At 45.6% G+C, this 18,599-nt stretch overlaps 1 protein-coding gene across 1 annotated transcript; it reads right to left on the bottom strand.

The window, feature by feature from the left end:
- Positions 1 to 16,429: 16,429 nt before the first annotated feature.
- Positions 16,430 to 18,317, bottom strand: LOC119305003 (probable E3 ubiquitin-protein ligase WAVH2). The gene is made up of 2 exons (XM_037581648.1): positions 18,216 to 18,317; positions 16,430 to 18,127 (listed from the first exon to the last, which is right to left on the bottom strand). Exons 1-2 carry the CDS (start codon positions 18,262 to 18,264, stop codon positions 16,599 to 16,601), a joined length of 1,578 nt encoding a protein of 525 aa, XP_037437545.1. The 5' UTR covers positions 18,265 to 18,317; the 3' UTR covers positions 16,430 to 16,598.
- Between the last annotated feature and the right edge of the window lie 282 nt (positions 18,318 to 18,599).

The following is an 18,599-nucleotide window of genomic DNA, read 5'->3' as shown; positions in this document are numbered from 1 at the left end:
AATTCCCTTTACTAATTCCCACCACATAACAAACATAGGATTGGGACTAAAATTCAACTTCTCACTCCTAATCCCCAGCTAAACTCCCACAAGTAGACTCCCATTCCCTTTCCTCATGCACCCAAACACGCTACACACCAAACATAGGGTTGGCACTAAAATTCAACTTCCCACTCCTAATCCCTACCTAAACTCCCACAAGTAAACTCCCATTCCCTTTCCCCATTCAATCCAAACATGATGTGAGTTCTCTATCCATCGCTATCTCCAATCTCCCAATCCTCCCACCCTCCTCAATGCGCGGCGATGCGGCAGCTTGCCCAGTGCCGCTTGGCTGGCGGAGGATCTTCCTTGTGGATGTGAGGGGATCATGCCTTACGACTAGCGGCGACCTAGGTATCGTCCGTCGCGTCGGCGGTGACACCCTACCTCCGCCGTCTAGGGATCGAAATGGCAAGCGACACTCCTTATGGAGCGTCTTCTCTTCAAACTTATTGGTCGCCGGTGATGCTCGGGATGCCGCTCTTGTTACGAGTCTGTGCAACGCCCCTACCACATCCACGCTGACCCAGGATGGGAGTGTGGCACTAAGCCCTTGCTCCTCTGCGACATGCAGGTTGGAAGAGACAATAAATTTGCTGTGCAAATTCTCTCTAATTAATGAAATCTTTTAACTCTTCTAATGTTGTGATTATATCATGCACGAAGGCTCTTTCCGTCTTTCTGTGTGGTGATTTATTCATCTGCCTTTCCCATGTAATTGGTCCGTGACCTCCCAAGATTGGTGCTCATTAGGCATGTTCTAAAAAATTCTCTAAACTATAGGTTCAACATATTTCGATGTAGCCATAGAGTGCTACCTATTTAAGATTATTGGTATCAATGGTTCAGAAATGTGTTCCGAGTTTGGCAAGCAAGCCAAGTTCTCCAAATAACTTTCTTTGATTCTTATTTCTTGCTAACATGTGTGATAGTTCAAGTACTCAACTATTACCGTGTTGTAGCCTCTATATTTCCAGCACCACCCAACGATTTGGCATCATCTTGTACCTATTCCCTCCCGAACAATATCAGTGATATATGATAAGGACTATGTCCTTAGATGTCTAGACTAACAAGTTCAAGAGTTAACTCCTAAATAAATATATATAAGAACAAAATATAGGTTGTTTAGTAATGGTTGCGGGCTTACGGGAATGAACACATTTACAGTGCACACAAGTTTATACCAACAGGTTTGCTATTTCACATCTAGATGTAAAATAGCTATCTCACGTCTAAGTCTAGAATCGTTGGATCATCTGTCTTTAACATCAGTGGCGGAGGTAGAGGGTGGCCAGGGTGGGCCATAGCCCACCCTGAGATCTGAAAACAGCATTTATACCACAGGAGAAAAGCTAAAAAATAAAAGAAAAAAAATAAGTGTATATGTACAGTACACTGCAGGCCCACCCTGGCCCAGTGGGCTAGGTCCGCCACTGTTTAACATTAGTGTAAAACAAGAGATGGTCTGGCTGCTGCGCTGGCGCGTTGTCTCGCACGCTGCCTGTCAAGTCGTTGCTACTGTTGAGGTTAGTCCATTGTTGGTTTTCACAAGCCTATGCGTTGCTAGTGCCACGTTGATTGTCTTTTTCTATTTTTTCCACAAGTTCGTGAGTTCTAGTTCCTCTTGTTTTTCTACACTCCTATTTGACTCTCAGTATTTGTTTTTTCCCTTTTTTGTTTTTTTCTACTTCATTATTTGTTTTAAGTTATAAACTTTTTAAATTCATGATTTTTTTGTTTTTTTGTATTTTGTATTTTCACGTATTTATTTATTTATTCCTTTTATTCTTTATTTATTCGTTTAAAATTCATCAACTCTTTTTCACTGTGTCATACGTTCGCTTTAAATGTCGAGCAAATCTTGATTGTGGGTTATTTGTCATACGTGCTCTGTGTTGCCTCGTGTGTTTGGTGTCTATTTGTTGACCTGTCTGCACGTGTGTCTTTTGTTAGGCTGTCTTCGCGACACGGTCTGGGGTCTCGTTTCGGATTGGTTTACTAATTATTATCTAAATGAGAGTTAACAATTTTTCATCTAACTCATATACCGTTAGATAAGCGTGCTTCTGGGTCATGCTCTGTGTCCTTGTGTCTTGTTTTCTTTTTGTCATTCGCGACGCAGTGAGACCCGATATGACATTTTTTAATGGGCCGTCATTATGTTTTTTGTATTGATTTTTTGTTGAGCTTAGCCTTTTTGTGGAGGGACACGTGTCTTTTTGTTCCCTGTTTTGTTTTTATTTTTGGTTTGACCATGTAGCTAGAGGCGAGTGTAACTAGATTTTTTAATTTCAGATTCGCTAAATCTAATCTAGATAAGTTTTAGCTCATCTAAGTCTATAACTGTCTGATTTGTTTACTTTAATGTTCGCACAAACTCAATCATGCACGTCCATGTCATCTTGTTCTTTCTTGTCGCGTGTCCTCTTGTCCCATTTCTTTTGTGTCATCATGTTCTCGCATTTATTTTCACATGGGCCTATATATGTTGGTGTTTGGGGGGCTCGACTACGAAGCTTATTTCCCATCTTCTCACTGACCGATCTTTGACCTCGGTTATTTTGCCTGTATTTTATTTTTTTCATCTCATTTATAGGTCGACCCTTGACATACAATTGGCATGTAGTTTGTTTTATCCTAGTTACAAGTCGACCATTGACTCACAACTGGGTTCATAGTTTCGTAGTTGTCCCAGGTGCAAGTCTACCATCGACTCGCAACTGGAGCTTGTGTTTTTGTTTTTCATCACAGTTGCAGGTCCACCATTGACACGAAACTTGGCATGTAGTTTGTCTCATCCTAGTTGCAAGTCGGTCATTGACTAGCAACTAGGCTCGTAATTGTCAGACTTGCAAGCCCACTCTCGACGCACAACTGGAGCATGTGTTTTTGTTTTTCATCCCAGTTGCAGGCCCACCATTGACACGCAACTTGGCATGTAGTTTGTCTCATCCTAGTTGCAAGTCGGCCATTGACTCGCAACTAGGCTCGTAATTGTCAGACATGCAAGCCCACTCTCGACCCAAAACTGGAGCATGTGTTTTTATTTTTCATCCCAGTTGCAAGTCCACCCTTGACTCGCAACTAGGCATGTAGCTTGTTTCATCCCATTTGCAAGTCAACCTTTGACTCACAATTGGCTCGTAGTTTCGTAGTTGTCCCAGGTGCAAGTCCCCCTAGACTCACAACTGGACTCGTAGTTGTCCAAGTTGCAAGCCCACCCTCTACTCACAACTAGAGCATGTATTTTATTTTTCATACCACTTGCACGTCTACCTTTTGATTGCAACTGGCTCATAGCTTATTTCATCCGAGTTGCCAATCGTCCCTTAACTCGCAACTGGGCTCATAATTTCGTAGTTGTCTCAGTTGCAAGTCCACCCTTGACTTGCAATTGGAATCGTGGTTGTTCGAGGTGAAAGCCCACCCTCCAAGTTGCAAGCCCACCTTTTGACCCACAACTGGGCATGTGTTTTGTCTTTCATCTCATTTGCAAGTCCACCATTGACCTGTTCGCATGTGTTTATTTTTCATCTCAGTTGCAAGTCCAACCTCAACTTGCAACTCGTATCATAGTTTTATATACTTGTCTCAGTTACAAGTGCACCCTCGACTCGCAACTAGGCCCATAATTGTTTTATCCCAGTTGCAAGCCCACCCTTGACTCGCAACTGGGCATGTGTTTTTGTCTTTCATCCTAGTTGCAAGTCCATCCTTGACTCACAATTAGGACCATAGTTTGTTTTATCCCAGTTGCAAGTGGACCCTTGACTTGCAACTGGTCTCATAGTTTGTAGTTGTCCCAGTTGTAAGTCCATCCTCAACTCACAACTGGCATTTTTTGTCTCCAGTTGTACGTCCACCCTCGACTTGCCATTGTGTGACGCCCCTGATTCAATCGTATACTAATCATACACACAAACGTGTGCGATCAAGATCAGTGACTCACGGGAAGATATCACAACACAACTCTAAAATAAAATAAGTCATACAAGCATCATAATACAAGCCAGGGGCCTCGAGGGCTCGAATACAATTCTCGATCATAGACGATTCAGCGGAAGCAACAATACCTGAGTACAGACATAAGTTAAACAAGTTTGCCTTAAGAAGGCTAGCACAAACTGGGATACAGATCGAAAGAGGCGCAGGCCTCCTGCCTGGGATCCTCCTAAACTACTCCTGGTCGTCATCAGCAGCCTGCATGTAGTAGTAGGCACCTCCAGTGTAGTAAGAGTCGTCGTCGACAGTGGCGTCTGGCTCCTGGGCTCCGGAATCTGGTTGCGACAACCAGGTAGAAGGGAAAGGGGGGAAAGAGGGAGAAAAGCAACCGTGAGTACTCATCCAAAGTACTCGCAAGCAAGGATCTACACTACATATGCATGGGTATATGTGTAAAGAGGCAATATCGATGGACTGAACTGCAGAATGCCAGAATAAGAGGGGGATAGCTAGTCCTATCGAAGACTACGCTTCTGGCAGCCTCCGTCTTGCAGCATGTAGAAGAGAGTAGATTGAAGTCCTCCAAGTAGCATCGCATAGCATAATCCTACCCGGCGATCCTCCCCTTGTCCCCCTGTGGAAAAGCGATCACCGACTTGTCTGTGGAACTTGTCTGGGTGTGTTTTATTAAGTATCCGGTTCTAGTTGTCATAAGGTCAAGGTACAACTCCGGGTCGTCCTTTTACCGAGGGACACGGCTATTCGAATAGATAAACTTCCCTGCAGGGGTGCACCACATAACCCAACACGCTCGATCTCATTTGGCTGGACACACTTTCCTGGGTCATGCCCGGCCTCGGAAGATCAACACGTCGCAGCCCCACCTAGGCACAACAGAGAGGTCAGCACGCCGGTCTAACTCCTATGCGAGCAGGGGTCTGGGCCCATCGCGCATTGCACACCTGCATGTTGCGTATGCGGCCGAAAGTAGACCTAGCCCCCTTAATACAAGAGCAGACTTACGGTCCAATCCGGCGTGCGCCGCTCAGTCGCTGACGTCACGAAGGCTTCAACCGATACCACGACATCGAGTGCCCATATCTTTCTGGCGTAGTTGGTTAGTGTGTATAGGCTAGTGGCCAGACTTAGATCAAATACCAAGATCTCGTCAAGCGTGTTATTTTGAAGTAACCGCAGACGCCGACCAGGGCCAGGCCCACCTCTCTCCTAGATGGTCTCAACCTGCCTGTCGCTCCGCCACTACCGGGATGGAGCCACTTGTCATTCCATCCCCCACATCGGAATCACTTGTGGGTACTCAACGAGCTGACCTGACTTTAGTCATCATCTGTATAGTATATGTATAGTATATACCGGTGATCACCTCCCGAGTGATCACGGCCTGATAGTATAGCATGGCAGACTGACAAGAATGTAGGGCCACTATTGGTAAACTAGCATCCTATACTAAGCATTTAGGATTGCAGGTAAGGTATCAACAGATGTAGCAACAATGACAAGCTATGCAACAGAATAGGATTAATCGAAACAATAACATGCTACACTACTCTAATGCAAGCAGTAGAGGGAAGAATAGGCGATATCTGGTGATCAAGGGGGGGCTTGCCTGGTTGCTCTAGCAAGAAGGAGGGGTCGTCAACTCCGTAGCCGAACTGGGCAGCAGCAGCATCGGTCTCGTAGTCTATTGGAGAGAAGGGGGGGAGAAACAGTAAATACAAGGCAAACATAAGCATGACGATGCATGGCATGCCAATGAGCGGTGTTAGGTGTGCCCTAACGCGGTAGTAGGTGATACCGGTGAAAGGGGGAAACATCCGGGAAAGTATCCCCGGTGTTTCGCATTTTCGGACAGATGAACCGGAGGTGAAATGTTGCAGGTTCACTATGCTCGGGACGTGTGGCGGATGAACGGGCTGCCTATTCGGATTCTTCTCGTCGTTCTGAGCAACTTTCATGTACAAATCTTTTTCATCCGAGCTACAATTTATTTTATATTAATTTTAAAAGATTTAAATCATTTTTAGGATTTATCTAATTAATTTATTTCAACATTATCCAGAACAGTGCATGCTGACGTCATCATGATGTCAGCAGTCAACAGGGTGTTGACTGGGTCAAACTGACGTGTGGGTCCCGTTCGTCATTGACTAGACTAACTAATCATGATTAATTAGTTAACTAAGTGATTAGGTTAATCTAATACCGAATTAAAATTAATTAATTAATTAATTAATTAATTAATATTTCTATTTATTATTATTTTTAAACCCTTTTTAAAAAAAGTTCAGGGGTTGGGCCCCACGTGTCATAGGGCCAAAGGCCTATTGGGTTTGGGCGCTTGGGTGCGGGTGTCACCCGAGCGAGCGCTGGGCGCTAGCGGGCGAACCCGACGGGCACGGGCGTGGGCGTTGCCCGCCATGGCACTGGGTGAGACTGTGGCCATGGCGGGGCTCGCCAGCCGGCCACAACAGCGCAGCGAGGGAGCCCCGGCGAGCAGCGGCTGTAGGGCGAGGGGACGCGCGGTTGCGCCGAGCAGCACGGCAGTGGCGATGCGGGTCAAGCGACGCGGGCACAGGGAGGGGTCGCGATGCGTGGGCGCGTGCACGTATAAGCGGGCGCGGCCGGGGCCGTGGTGGCCGCGAGCACGGCGCGGGCGGCGCGCCGGCGTGGAGCTGCGGGACACGGCCGAGCGCGATGAGCGCAGCCCGGACGCGGTGACGGCCGCGCGGAACCGAGAGGGGGAAGGAAGGGAGCTCACAGAGCTGGTAGGGAAAAGGGCAGCGAGGGTCGGGGTGGTCGATGGGGATGACGGCATTGTGGAGGAGGCATTCCGGCGGGGAGGAGGAGGCAAGCCGGTGAGGTTGCTCCGGCGACGGCGGGCGACGGCGATCCGTGGCGGTGGCGTTGACGGGGGCGGGGGCGTGGTCGCCCCAATCCTGATCTGGATCGGGGGAGTGGGGGGAAGAGCAAGTGGTGAGGGAGGAGTGCGTGGTGGTAGTGGGTTAGGGTTTCGCGGATGGGGGGATAAGGGGAGTGGGGTGGCCGGTTGGGCCTTTTGGGCTGGTGGCCTGCTGGCTAGCTGGGCCATTCGGTCTAGGGGAGGGGGGTTTCTTCCTTTTTCTCTTTTGTTTAAGTTTTTGTTTTTATTTATTTTCTGTCTATTAATTTTCTATTTTATTTTCTATTTATATTTGTTTTATAAAATATATAAGCAGTACCCAAATTAGTGTTTCAAAATACCCCGGTGCCACAAAAAGTTTGGTGACAAACTAAAACTGTTTACTATTTTATTAATTGTAAAAGGCACGTAATTAATTGTTTTTGCTACTGTCATAATTATTTTAGAGCCTTTAAAACACTTCTTCAGAGTTTGGTTTCGCCACCACAATTACCTATGATTTATCCAACACATTTAGGACATTTTTGTTTTAGCGTTTCAAAACTTTTGTTGTTTGCTTGATTTTGAATTTGAATTTGAATCGTTTTCAAACTAACGCAAGATTAGCAACAGTAATCGAGGTGACATGGCATCATTAACAGGGAATTACTGTAGTCTGATTATCCGGGCGTCACAATTCTCATCCACTACAACAAATCTCGTCTCGAGATTTAAGAGGGGAGTAAGGGGGAAAGTTCTAGTTACAAAATTCTAACGAATCTTCTCAGTCTTGGTTGCTCTTCTCAAAGAGGTGGATCCATACCGTTGATGTCTCCATTCCTATGCATCAATGCATCATGATGAAGTTGTCGTCCTTCCTTCAGGATCTTCACCGTACTTGCGAAAGGATAAGAAGGGAACTCCGGGAGAACGGACCCTTTCTAGGTTGACTATCTAGTAGATAACATCGGGGAAGGTGGCAGAAGGTAACTCTCGAATTGAACCCTTAGAAAATATCGAGAGCAAAGTAAGAAGGTATCATGAGAAGTTTCGAGCGGGCGGGCAATCGTTCGGTGCCTGAAACAAGGCGTGAAAGGGGGTTCGTAGCAATGGGAATAAGTATTGTAATTGATACCAGAGTTGATGATCTCATCGGAAGGTGGCTCGTGAATTACGTATGAGGCCACGCGCGAGGAATAACTTTGGGAACAATGGGTGTACAGGAGAGTCAGGTTTCGATCGTGTGGAACTATGGGTTATGGGCCCACCATGTGGGTTAAAAGTAGGAAGGGCGGTGACGTCTTGCACGACCATGTAAGCAAGGCATGTCAGAGGATAGTTTGTCAGTTATGTCGGTAACAACATCGGTACCAAGGGCGAGGGACGAAGAGAACCATTTTCCTGCTCGCTGAAACGAGGTGGACCAATAGGCAAAGTTCTCGTCCATCGGTGGTTACCGAAATGTCATCAACAAAAGCAACAGGGTCTTACTGACAGGGTGGTACAATGAAGTGCTTACCTAAGCAGGGGATTTTTACTGCTTAGTTAAGTAGATTTCAAGAAAGATTAACCGAACAATGGAAAGGAAATTGTGATTATCAGATTAAACAGAAAAATGGAAAGGGAAAATGTGTTTAAACACATAATTCAGGGGTATTTCTTTTGCAAGGTCAAACAGAGAGGATATCCATGACAGGATAAAATGTAGGAAAACCCTTTTGGAAAGGGGAGAGAAATTTCCTGCATTACCCATACAACGGTGTTTGGATAATTGATAAGGAAAACTTAGCATTATGCTTTAAATGTTTTTATTAAGAATCAAAGTACCAGAGACATGCTTCGAGATAGCATTGACATGGTCTTCAAGCAAAGTTCAAGCTCTGGATACACGAAGGATCCATTAGGAACAACTTATAGAATAAGTCTTACAATTTCCTCATGGAAGAATGGTTAACTTCGCTAAAAAGGAAACTATAACAATAGGGCCTTCGGCCATGTGTGCTTGGCATGACATCACCTTACCGGGTCATATAAAGACCCATGTTAAAACTCTTGGAAATATGTTCCAACCATCGTATCTGACCGAGATTTAGATCTGATTGGTGTCAAGATACCTCAGACCCAGGATGCCTGAGAAGAAAGGTGCAACAAAAATTGACGAGATGCCATTGTAAGATTCTCAGGAAATGATCTATGGAATCAAGTTCCGAAACAAGAGTTCATCATTAAACCAAGGAGAGGAAGAGGATGTGGCTGATGGGTACAACAACAATTTATCGAGATTAACAAAAGATGGATCTCCACAATTATGTGACCAAGGAGATAACAATTGTCAGATCAAATGATATAATGATGTATGTTCGAGGAAAACATACACAGTTAAACATTGGTTGAAAGGTGCACCCGGAATATGGGCTTAGGTAGCATGATCAATGTTAGAATGATGATTTGATAACCAATGGTCTAAGAATGAATTATCGACCATTAACTTTGTAGCAATAGGGTTGCTAGAAGGGCAGAATCCAAATAGCACCATTCACCTATTAGTATTCCGGTTGGAAGCAACACGGGACCAAGAAAGAATGGTGATGGTGAGAAGTATCACTATACCAAGAAATTTTAAGAGGCAGAGCAATTCCCACAACATTCCCGACATAAAAGACAGTAATACTTCAAGGTAGAACACAACACTAGCTGGAGAGCAAGTTGTATTCCTAATGTGGACAAGTTCGCAATGAAAGGAAATCAAGGGTGTTGTCGATGATAATAAAAATCATCGAGGGCAAGGGGGTATTTCTCATCATGAACACAGTTGACATCTCGGAAGAAGTCAAAGTGTTGAAGGTGATCCGACACATTTGTCGGGAGGTTTTGAGAGGATGCAATCAAACAACAACGGCAACAAGCAAGGGAATGACGAAGTGGCAAGCTATAGGATCAATATATAAGATGCAAGCTCGGAACCAAGGTTGCCTTTCAAGACAAGCAACATGATGTTGAAAGCTCGAGGTAAGTCGTGCTCACACACACTGAAGAATTCGTGCACCAGAGAAGGATGAGGTAGCACAGTTAACGATAGCAAGACCAGGATGCAGTTGATAGTCTAGGAATGACCAGATTGGGTTCAGAATTTCCCAGTAAAAATACTAGGGGTATTTGATTTGTAGTGCGGAATAATTTCACTAGTCGGTGTCCTCGGTTGAAAACAACCCAGAACCCGTAGAGTGATGACGACAAGGAAAGACATTACATCAACAAAGTTAGTAAGATGTGGTGCAATGGCAAGACATCTCCGAGATACCAGGGGGTAATACTCGAAGGTAGAACATGATAGAAGTAGAACCGGGTCATTGACCTGTGACAGTAGATACTTTAACATTGCCAAAAATAGACGAGGCACTGGAATGGATTCCCATCAGATATATCAGATTAGGACAGCATGGTCAGAACCATAACTATAAGGAATCAATTTCAAGAATACCGAAAGAATCATATAGCTGGGTAATCATTTTGCAAGAAGCTTCCGAGACGGTCTACATCATTTTCATGGGCATGAACACAAAGTTCAAGGTCAACTCCCACTTCTTTAATGCATATCATTTCAATCACCTCTCGCTTTGATATAACTGTAGTGTTGGAATTTTATCTGGTAGAACACCGAAAGAGTATGACTTGTGAAAACTTTCGGGTTCTCGCGGATTAGGGGAAGGCATAGGTTCAACCCATCGGGCATCTTAGTAACATATACCACAAGTTTCAAAAGTAAATATACAAGCTCGAAAGCAAAGCATGCTTGGTCAAGCAGAGGATACAATGTACCAAAGGCATTATGTATCAAGGGAAGATCTCACAAGGTGATTGAATATGAAGGAAGGACACTATCGGATAAAAATCCAACAATGGATCGGGTGAGCCACAACGGAGCTGATATGAGTATCGGTACTCACTCAGAGGAAGAAAGAATGCAGAGGCATCAGATTCAAGAATCACCTAATTAGTCTGATGCTTTAATAGAAAGAAATTATGGTTTCCAAAACGAAGGATCAGAAGTAGACGCTCTGATCAAGGATGGATAAGTTGAAAACACTTAGTTGGACAATCAATAAAGATTTGAATTGCCGAGAACCAAGTCATGTCCGGAATGACGTCTGAGTCAGAAAAATAATTTTAAAAAGGATAACCTGATGACTGCGTGCGTGCGCACATATTGAATCAATAGGCTCGTAATGACTAAGACAAGGGATGTTATCGAGGACTACTAGTCATATGGAATTAACCATAATGCAAGCAGGCAAGAACTTCAAGAATAACAGGTTGCAGAGGATTTTCGAAAGTTCAAGAAGTATTCCAAAGAATTTTGTGAGACACATGAACAATTGATAAGAACGGATCCTCGATAAATGTGAGAAAAAAAACCATAAGGGTTGTCATGTGAAATAAAACCGCAAGACGGTAAACTCAAAGGATTCTCGGCACAACCGAGAATAGTTTGAGGCAGCTTGTAACAACAAGAGTGACAAAAAATGATCATGAGAATGACAAGTGCATGCATATATCCATAGGGATATATCGGTGGCAGTGAATTGCGAAGGCGATGAGCAGAAGGGTCTCGGGAAAATATCGAGGGATATCCTCAGAATCTTCTGATGAAGCAGGTGATCTTCCGGAATGAGGGCTCTCCGGGAGAAATAATTACGAGAACCTAGAGTTAGAGTTAGCAAAATGATTTAACCCTAATAGAAGAGAGATCAGAGTCCTAGAGCATAGTCGATGAGTAAAAGATCCTAATACCACCCAATGCCGACGTGGGCCCGTAAGCAGCACAGCCAAGTTAGTAAAAAGCTTTGCAATGTCTAGACTCAACTTTGGCCAAGGAGTTTGGAAGGGGGATTCCTATAGGCAGTTGGCTCTGATACCAACTTGTGACGCCCTTGATTCAATCGTACACTAATCATACACGCAAACATGTACGATCAAGATCAGGGACTCACGGGAAGATATCACAACACAACTCTAAAATAAAATAAGTCATACAAGCATCATAATACAAGCCAGGGTCCTCGAGGGCTCGAATACAATTGCTCGATCATAGACGAGTCAGCGGAAGCAACAATATCTGAGTACAGACATAAGTTAAACAAGTTTGCCTTAAGAAGGCTAGCACAAACTGGAATACAGATCGAAAGAGGCGCAGGCCTCCTGCCTGGGATCCTCCTAAACTACTCCTGGTCATCGTCAGCGGCCTGCATGTAGTAGTAGGCACCTCCAGTGTAGTAAGAGTCGTCGTCGACGGTGATGTCTGGCTCCTGGGCTCCGGCATCTGGTTGCGACAACCAGGTAGAAGGGAAAGGGGGGAAAAAGGAAGAAAAGCAACCGTGAGTACTCATCAAAAGTACTCGCAAGCAAGGATCTACACTACATATGCATGGGTATATGTGTAAAGAGGCAATATCGATGGACTGAACTGCAGAATGCCAGAATAAGAGGGGGATAGCTAGTTCTATCGAAGACTACGCTTCTGGCAGCCTCCGTCTTTCAGCATGTAGAAGAGAGTAGATTGAAGTCCTCCAAGTAGCATCGCATAGCATAATCCTACCCGGCGATCCTCCCCTCGTCGCCCTGTGGAAAAGCGATCACCGGGTTGTCTGTGGAACTTGTCTGGGTGTGTTTTATTAAGTATCCGGTTCTAGTTGTCATAAGGTCAAGGTACAGCTCCGGGTCGTCCTTTTACCGAGGGACATGGTCTCAATGTTTCTTTTGAATCGTAACTGGGCCCGATTTTTTTTTGCATTAGTTGCAAGTTCATCCTCAAGTTGCAACCGAGTCTCACTTTTTTGTGTCAATTGTAAGTCCACCAAGTCTCACAACTAAGGGTTGACTCTTTTGGCCCAGTTGCAGGCCCACCATTGATTAGTAACTCATCTCGTAGTTTGTTTCATCATAGTTGCAAGTCAACCCTTAACTCGCAACTAGGCTCGTAATTTTGTAGTTGTTCCAGTTGCAAGTCCATCCTGGACTCGCAACTGGGTTCATAGTTGTCAACCCTTGACTCGCAATTGGTGTATGTGTTTTGTTATTATCCCAGTTGCAAGTATAGCCTTGACACGCAACTGGACCCATAACTTGTTTCATCCTAGTTGCAAGTCGACCCTTGAGTCGCGACTGGGTTCGTAGTTTCTTAGTTGTCCGAGTTACAAGTCCACATTTGACTCGCAACTAAAACTCATAGTTGTCTGAGTTGCAAGTCACCCCTCGACTCACAACTAAATCATGTATTTGTCCTAGTTGCAAGCTCACCCTCGACTCACAACTAGGCCGGTGGTATGTTTTATCTCAGTTGCAAGTCCACACCTGACTCGCAACTGTGCCCATAGTTTTTATGTTGTCCCAGTTGCAAGTCCACCCTTGACTAACAACTGGGCTCGTAGTTTTGTTGTTGTCCTAGTTGCAAATCGATCCTCGACTCGCAACTGACTCGTAGTTGTCCGAGTTGCATGTCCACCCACGACTCACAACTGGTGCATGTATTTTATTTTTATCCCAGTTACAACTCCACCCTGACTTGCAATTGGACCCATATAACTTGTTTCATCCCAGTTGCAAGTTGACCTTCAGTCGCAACTGGGCTCACTGTTTCATAGTTGTCCTAGTTGCAAGTCCACACCTGACACGCCACTGAACTCATAGTTGTATGAGTTGCAAGCCACCCCTCAACTCGCAACTGGAGCCTGTGTTTTGTCCTAGTTGCAAGCCCACCCTCGACTCGCAACTTGGCGGTAGTATGTTTTTCATATCAATTGCAAGTCCACACTCGACTTGGAACTGCAGCCATAGTTTTTATGTTGTCCCAGTTACAAGTCCACCCTCGACTCGCACCTAGGTCCGTTGTTGTTTTCCCTAATTGTAAGTCCACCCTCGACTCACAACAGGGCCCATAGTTTTTTTCTTTGTTTTGCGTCAGCTGCAAGCCGATCATAGTCATACTACTGCCCTCATAGTTGTGTTTTTTGTCCCAATTGCAAGTCTACACCCCAACTCCGCAACCTGCCTATAGGCGTTGTGTCCCACTTGCAAGCCCATCCTTGACCCACAACTGGCCCCATAGTTATTTTCATCCTAGTTGCAAGACTAGCCTCGACCCGCAGCTGGACCACATAGTTGTTTCTGTCTTAGTTACAAGTCCATCTTTGACACGCAATTGGGCATGTAGTTGTATTTCATTAGTAGCAATCTCACCCTCGACTCGCAACGGGGCTCATAGTTGTTTTTATCTTAGTTGCAAGCCTACCCTTGACTCGCAATTGCGCCCATCTTTTGTTGTTGTTATCACAGTTGCATGTCCGCCCTCGGCTCGCAACTGGGGTCCATTTTTTGTTGTTGTTATCACAGTTGCATGTCCCCACTCGACTCGCAAACTGAGCATGTAGTTGTTTTCTTCCGAGTAACAAGCCACACCCTCAACTCGCAACTGGTCCGTAGGTTTTCCACACAAGAGAGGACGCGGTTGGCCTATTGTAGGAATTTCAAACCACAAATTTTGTTTGCTAACTAATTGGGAACACAAATTCAATTTTTCAGTGGTGGTGTTGCAATGATACGGAGGCATGAAGTCTACATAAATATGTGACACTTGTGTGTTTTTTTGTCCTTTTTCCAAAGACACGCAGCTGGACCGCATTGTTGTTGTAGAGAGAAAAGCAGTGGCCAAGCAATCAGAGCACCAAGGGCGATTTTGCTACATGATTTTCCAACAATACTTTCATTTTAAACTGTTGCACATGCAAACAAATAATTCTGACCATGCCCAGTTATTCCAACAAATTAAGGGAGAGAAGGGGAGATTGTATTTGTTTGTTTTGCATGTAGTGTCAAAATTAAGACATGCACCATAGAGATCATATTGTTCCCCTAAGTGCCCATCAGACTAGAAGATGCATAGAACCTTGTTTGTGTTTCTTGAATCTACTTTGAATTTTGTAGTTGAATCTTGAGTCAATGGCCCGCCTCCCCCCTAGAGTAGTCCGGGACCATCATCATCTCATTTTTGTCTACTTCCTTCCTTAACGACGCCCTCATATTAGTATATATTCTTTTGCGTAAGGGAGTGGGGCATTATACAAATGAAATGATAGAATGCCATGTTTTTTCTTGTTGTCATCTTCACATAGTTGAATGCTCTCACAAACAGAGTAATTATTTCTGGGCAGTTTTTTCAGCACGGGTTCGATTAGCTTCCTCCTTTTATTTATTTTCCTTTCTTTTCATGTTTTTCAGTTGCATGAACTTTTTCCTTTTTTTTAATTCATGAACCTTTTCCAAATTTCTTGAACCCTCTTTCAAATTGTGAACTCCTTGTCCAAAAACATTATGAACATTTTTGAATTTCATGTTTTTCCTCAAATTGCATCATTTGCCAAGTTGTGAACTTTTTCCAAATCTGTTAATTTATTAAGAACTTTTTTCAAATTACAAACCTTTTCAAGTCGTGAACTTATAAAAAAAATCTTAAATTTAAATTTATGGGTTTTAAAGTCAACGTTTGTTGGTCAACAGCAATGCTTTTTAAATTCACAAACTTTTCTAGATGTTCGTGAGGAAAAAAGACGTAGCAACGCCCGCAAAAAAAATGAGCTAGCAAGCAACCTGTAGCTACCTAGCAATCCATGTGTAGCAGCATGTAGCGACTTCCCTAAAAAAAAAGCTGTGCGACCTAGTGACTTGGCAACCTGTAGCAATCTAAAACGCGGCCTAGCAAAAAATCTATGCAAAAAACCCGTAACAACCTAGCGGTCAACACGGAGAAAAAACCAAACAAACAAGTCTCCGGCGCAGGAGATCTCGACAAACAAACAATTCGAGTCCAACAAACAAACAAAAAAGACCAGAAAGAGTGTTGATGTCATATTTAGATGTGATGTATTATATCACATCTAGATGTGATATAGTCAGACCCTTATACCAAACGTAGTCTTTTAAGATAAATAAAAGGACCACAATCACTATTAGTTTTAATTAATAGCATTTCCATTTTCTTTTTTATCAATAATATGACTGACACCCCCTTTCCATTAGACATGATAATATTTCTGATGCCATCAGATTACTGTTTTATTCTTAATTGTCTCTACAAACACCAAGCCTTTCTAAAAAATTTCCATTGTCTTGCCACACTACTTTGCAGTTGGCATGTGCACGCGCATACTATGCTCCCATTGAACCGTTCAAATTTAACATTGTGTGTATAAATGCATTCATTCTTACTCCCTTCGTTCGGAAATACTTGTCGCAGAAATGGATGTATTTAGATGTATTTTAATTTTAGATACATCCATTTTTAAGACAAGTAATTTCGAACGGAAGGAGTACAATGTAAAGCCATCTGATCAATACAAAATATCTCTAATATTCAAACCACCCTGACTTAGTTCTAAGTATTAGTATATTTCCTTATTACCATGGAGTGGCAACGCGCGCACTTTAAGGTCTAGTTTAAGAATAGAGGATAGAGGATGTGTGTGAAGCGTCAAAGTATCAAACTCCAGCAATTACACGCTCTTTTTATTTAATTGAAACAAACGGGGTACACGGATTACAATTTTACAGGGAAGAGATAAAGGGGAAATTACATGCAAGCCAACGTACAAACACATGCAATGCAATGCAAGGATACAACATATATGAAGTGTTGCACACGATATATCGAGCGCGCGGTTCAGCGCTTGCGCTGGCTGGCGCCGGCGAGCACCTTCTTGATGGACTGCAGCGCCTGTATGGCGGTGTCGAGGTACAAGGCGAGCGGGGCGGCGATGGTGCCGAAGGGGTCGTTTCTTATCTCCTCCTCGACGTCGTCGTCGGCGGTGGGCACCGGCTCCTCCGGGTTCTCCTCGAACCTCTTGGCCTGCTCCAGGTAGGCGATCATGCGCGGCGTGACGTAGAGGGAGATGACCTCCCCCTCATCGCCCCTACCAGCAGTGCGCTGGCGCCCGTGCGACGCAATGGTGGCGAGCGCGTAGGGGTGCCCGCGCTCGTTGTAGAGCGCCTGGGACTCCATGAAGGTGAGCAGCTGCAGCAGCTCGGCGCGGAGCGCGTTGACCATCTTCTCCCCGTCGTCCAGCATGATGTCCTCCACCGCGTTCTGCGCGTCCATGATCTTGTCCCGCGCCTCCTCCAGCTTCTCGGCGTCCGCGAGGAGGCTCGCGGCGCCGATCGTGTTGGCGTGCAGCCGGCGCAGCTCCTCGGCCTGCACCGTGCGCTGGGAGGCGCCGGCGGTGGAGGGGTCGGCAGGGCTTGGGTTGGGCGTGCGCACGATCAAGATGTTCTCCGGAGGCTGGCGCGTCTTCTGCCCGGCGTAGCTGTGCCGCGCCTCAGCCAAGGTGGCGTCGTACTCCTCGGTCTCGTCGCTGTCCCTGAGCGTGAAGTTGACGGCCACCTTGCGCGCTTCTCCGCTGAAGAGGGTGCCGAACTTGATGGTGATGAGGCCGCTCTTGTCGTCGGTGGTGGTGGTGTAGTCGGTGCCGGGGGCCACGGTCATCTTGTCCAGGTCGCCATCGGAGTTGTTGGGCTCGAGCGTGAGCTGCACGTCCTGTGCCACCACCGTGAGCAGGCCGCCCAGCAGCTGCGAGAAGGGCGCGCTGAGGTTGGTCCCGTCCGGCACCGCGCTGTACGTCCCGCCAGTAGACTTCTTGGCCAGGTCGCTCAGCAGCTTGTGGTCCGTGCCAGCGCCGAAACCGAAGGTGTATACCGCCACTTCGCCGGGGTTCACTTGCCTGGGGTCACCGGAGGTCTGCCCGTCGGACATGAGGAAGATGTTGGGGGTGCGGGAATCGGTGTGGACGCGGCCAGCAAGGACGGCCAGCCCCAGGTCAAGGCCGGCCTTTATGTCGGTGCCGCCGCCGGCCGCCAGGCGGTTGACGATGGCCTTGAGGTCGGTCTGGGCAGCCTGCGTCATGGAGCGCAGCGGGTTGAGGCTGCGGGCGGTGCTGTCGAAGGTGACGATGGAGAGGCGGTCCACGGGGGTGAGCTTCATGATGACGAACTGCAGGGCCTTCTTCACGCTCTCGATCTTGTCCCCGCCCATGCTGCCGCTCACGTCCAGCACCGCCACCAGGTCCAGCCCCTCCCTCATGGCGGCGGAGGATGTGGCGCTGATCTCCACCATCGCCGTCACTGTATCCTTGGTCAGCCCCACATCTTTCCTGTTGTACGCCGGAATTGCCATGGTCACCAGCCCATCTTTGCTCCCTGCACATGCATATAATCCTCCATCAACAACCCCATTCCCTTTATGAATTAGTTACATGGGATATCGAATTAAGCTAGCTAGTTGTACCTGCATTATTCGGAGAAGAAGGCTTCTCGTCGTCGTGGAACAACGCCATGCTGCTCGCTAAGGTCGGTCGATCGAGTAGATTGAGGCAGACAGAGAAAGTAACTTATGTATGGTTGTGTGTGTGATAGATAGGCAGGGATACCTCCCTATATATACACATCCAACAACAAGAGATCTATGTGTACTACTATAGACAGCTTCCTCATCCCGCCTACCCGGCCATCCATTTCAGTTTATTACTAAACTTGTCCCAATTAATATCCAAAGGGCGAAGAAAAATATTCTCGAAATTTTCCAGCGCACTGAAGGAAGGGAGATTGCATTGGTAGAAGTTTAGCACATTTTTATTTCTTTTAGAATTTGTTGGGTTCGGTACGGATTTGA

Source organism: Triticum dicoccoides, chromosome 5B, assembly GCF_002162155.2.
Source record: "Triticum dicoccoides isolate Atlit2015 ecotype Zavitan chromosome 5B, WEW_v2.0, whole genome shotgun sequence".
NCBI classification, from domain to species: Eukaryota; Viridiplantae; Streptophyta; class Magnoliopsida; order Poales; family Poaceae; genus Triticum; species Triticum dicoccoides.
This window is presented reverse-complemented; position numbering and strand designations above follow the sequence as displayed.